The 3,637-nt window shown below is 55.6% G+C and overlaps 1 protein-coding gene across 1 annotated transcript in view; it reads left to right on the plus strand.

Annotated features, from left to right (window-relative positions):
• The window catches only part of CUNH11orf52 (chromosome unknown C11orf52 homolog), a 5,370-nt gene extending 2,885 nt beyond the window's left edge, over positions 1-2,485 (plus strand). The window contains exons 2-4 of the mRNA XM_057386786.1: positions 608-648; positions 1,260-1,309; positions 1,668-2,485. Coding sequence (XP_057242769.1) covers positions 608-648; positions 1,260-1,309; positions 1,668-1,904 — 328 coding nt within the window. The 3' untranslated portion in view covers positions 1,905-2,485. The remainder of the gene's footprint in view (positions 1-607; positions 649-1,259; positions 1,310-1,667) is intronic.
• The last annotated feature ends 1,152 nt before the right edge of the window (positions 2,486-3,637 follow it).

The following is a 3,637-nucleotide window of genomic DNA, read 5'->3' on the forward strand; positions in this document are numbered from 1 at the left end:
GCTGGGGCTCAGCTCCAGGCTCTGCTGTCACAGCCGGGGTGGATTTGGCTCCTGCCCTCCCTTGGAACAGATCTGTGTCTGTCTCTGGTCACACAGGTACAGCTGAGAGCAGGGCTGGGCTCGTGTTTGGTTTGGTTCTGAGAGCAAAACCGAGAGCAGGAAAACTGTCTGAAACACTCAGACACTGCTCCCTGAGGGCGAGGGGGTCAAAGCACAGGGAGAGGGGACAGCAGAGCAGCCGACCCCAAAAGGAGGGGTTTGGGATCGTGCCCTGMACGCTGCTCCTCAAATCTGAGCTGTGGGATTGGAGCTGCAGAGCTCCGGTGGGAGCTGTTCCCGTTCCTGGGGATGTTTCTGGGGATGTTTCTGGGGCAGGAGGGAAAGCAGAGAGCCCCGGGGGGCTGTGGGGTGTGTCACAGGAGGAGGAAYCATCCCCACACCTTCCTTTTGGACATTTTTTTACCCCTCCAGACTCCCTGGGACTCTCTGCCGAGACTCTCCTYGGGGCTGTCCCGTTCCGTGGCACCCAGGGTGTGTTTTGGGTCGGCGTTTTGGGAGGGAGGAGCTTTGGGATTAGCAGGGCTGATGCATCTCTCTCTGATTTCAGGAAGTGCCCTTCGCCTTTCAAAAAGAAGAAAGAAAAGCAAGGTTTGTGACAGCGCTGGGGGGACAGAGGTCCTGGCTGGGTGACACCGGTGGCTGGGGAGGGGACATCAGAGCTGGCATCCCCTCCCTTAACCTTCCTCAAGAGACATTTGAGGCAACATTTCCCTAAATCTCTAAGCAAGGAACGTGATGTGCCACGGGGTGTGGTGGGGGACAGGGAAGGGAATTCAAAATTATTCAAAATGATTCAAAATGACCAAATCCCACGCCAAACCGAGGGCTCTCCAGCAGCGCAGGAGCTGCAAACATCTGCCAGCCCTSCCAGAACGAAGCACATTCCTTTGGAATGTGGCCTTTGGACCGTGTTTGCCGGGCAGCAGAGGAAATAACAAAATTAAAACGGGGCTGACTCCTGCCAGGCCTGACAAGGAGMTCTCTGTCTGTGGCTGTGGTTCTGCCAGGAGCATCCTGCCATCCTGGGAAACCTCATTTTCCCCAAAGGAACAAGCCCAGGCTTTCTTCCTGGTGACATCAGGGCGGCATTAGGGCTGAGGGTGTGAGATGAGGTGGAAATTTGATTTATGCCCGGTGGGGGGGGCATTGAGTGGAGCAACAAACAGTTCTAACATCATCTCCTGGTGTTTGGCTTGCAGGAGCTGATGTGAAGCGTGAGATTCAGCAGCAGCAGCAGCCTGGCAGGAAGGTAAACACTCCCCAGAGGGGTTTTTTGGTCAGTGTGTGCTGAGAAGACGGAGCTGGGAGGGCACAGGGCAGGATTCAGGGCAGGATTTAGGGCTGGGAATCCTCTCAAGGTAAACACTCCCCAGAGGGTTTTTTTTTGTCAGTGTGTGCTGAGCAGACGGAGCTGGGAGGGCACAGGGCAGGATTTAGGGCTGGGAACCCTCTCACCCTGTGCAGGCTCTGATGGATGTGGGCACACTGTCCATGGTTTTTTTCACATTTTTTTGTGAGCTGCAGTGGGAGCAGCCTGAGGTGGTGCTGGGGGCAGAGTGGGGTCTGACCCAGCAGCGCAGGGAGCTCAGTTCCTTTTGTCCCCAAAGGTCCCCACGTACGAAGATGTCCCCAATGTCCCCGTCTACGCCACGGTGAGCAAGCCCAAGGGGGCTCAACAGGATGACAGCATCCACTACGCCGACATCCAGGTGTTCTCCAAGGTGCGCCAGCGCTCCGCCGCCGAGGTGAGGAGCCTGCAGCTGCAGAACGCCACGGAATACGCCACCCTCAACTTCCCCAGGGCCAGGCTGAAGTACGACAGCAAAAACGGGACCTTGGTGTGAAGGAATCCATGGCTTCCTCCTCCACCTTCAGCAGGGAAAGGAGTTCTCAGCTGTGGACGCCAGAAAACTCACGGGCGCTCTGAGAACTGGGGGTGCTGCGTGTCCCAGCGCAGATGTTCCCACTGGGGAGTTTTCCATCCCATCCTGCTGGCAGAAATCACCTCCTCCCCTCGGGGGAGCTGCCCCTGGAGCTGGCAGCCCATCCTCTGCTGGTGCTGGAGGTGCCAGAGCTGCTGCTGGGCTGCTGAAGGGTCCAGAACAGCYCTGGGYGCTGCTCCAGCCCAGCYCCAACGTGGAGCACAGAATTCAGGACTGAAGGGAGGATTTGGCCCAGGATTTGGTGTTGGTGTTACAGCTCTGAGGGTGCAGGGTGGTGTGTGAGGAGTTGGGACCTTGAGCAGTGTCTGCTGCTCTGTCTCCTTCCAACAGCTGCCCCTGGAGCTGCAGCCAGGCCCTTTCCCCAAAAATCAGTGTTCTGCAGCACAAACAGCACCCTGCAGCAAGAAATGCACAACTGGGGAGGGGCACAGAGCCATTCCTGTCACTCGTGGGCCCTTCAGGTCTTCAGGGGTGCATCCTCACCCCTCCACAAAAACCAGTGAGGAGTGAGCTCCTCCTTTTCCACAAAAAACAGTGAGGAGTGAGCTCCTCCTTTTCCACAAAAACCAGTGAGGAGTGAGCTCCTGCTTTTCCACAAAAACCAGTGAGGAGTGAGCTCCTGGCTCTGACTGGAAGCAAAACAAAAATTGGCAATTTGGCTGCAAGCCATCCCTGTATTTAGGGCAGTGCTCCAGTCCTCCCAGTCCAGCAGACGTATGCATGCCTGGGATAGTGGGAATGGAGCCTAGGATACTGGGAATGAATTCTGGATACTGGAAATGAATCCTGGGATGCTGGGAATGAATCCTGGGATACTGGGAATGTATCCTGGGATACGGGAATGGATCCTGGGATACTGGAATGAATCCTGGGCAGCTCTGGACAGGACTTTGGACTTTGCCTCCACTCTTTTCTGGTTTTGTGCTGTCAGACTCGGTTATAAACCCCTGACASGCCACGTGGTGTCACCGGACACACCTTTGGGAACCTGGATTTCAAACTGTGCCRATAATTCAGGGTGGCAGTGGTCCAAAAGGGCCAGAGCTCCCCGGGCACCCGTCAGACACCTGGCACATGGTGTTCCTCAGCAGAGCACACTGTGGGGTTATTGCAGTGTTCAGAAACGGTGCCTTTTATAAACCCTCAGAGCTCTGCATGTTCTAACTCGGCTCCGTGAGAAAAACATGAGGGAGCTCCTGCTCGTGGTGAGGAATGAAACTGCTCCGGGCTCTGGAAGTGTTTGAGGACCAATCTTCCCATTTTTCTGCGGGTTTTAATGAGCGCCCGAGCCCCTGGAATTGTTTTTCTCCCATTCCCTGAGGAGCTGCGGCTTCCACTCCACCCGCTCGGGAAGTGACAATTCCACGCTGACACTCGGGGGATTTTTGCCTGTTTTCCGGGCTTTCCACGGAAAATTGTGGAAGCCACGCGTTCTGCAATGAGGATTTTCCTTTTAAAGGACTCGGTTTTGCACTGACTATTAAAAGTTTATCTCCTCTACTCCCCGCGGTTGTCCTGTGTGCCAAACGAGTGTTGATGTACCATTAAAGCTGCAATATTTCGTTTTAAGCGATAAATCCGCGCTTTGGGCGAGGCTTTGCGGGGCCGGGGTGGGCACGGAGGGTTCTGCACCC

Source organism: Malurus melanocephalus, unplaced genomic scaffold (genome assembly GCF_030028575.1).
Source record: "Malurus melanocephalus ecotype Western Australia unplaced genomic scaffold, MMel_1.1 scaffold_1051, whole genome shotgun sequence".
Classification (NCBI taxonomy): Eukaryota; Metazoa; Chordata; class Aves; order Passeriformes; family Maluridae; genus Malurus; species Malurus melanocephalus.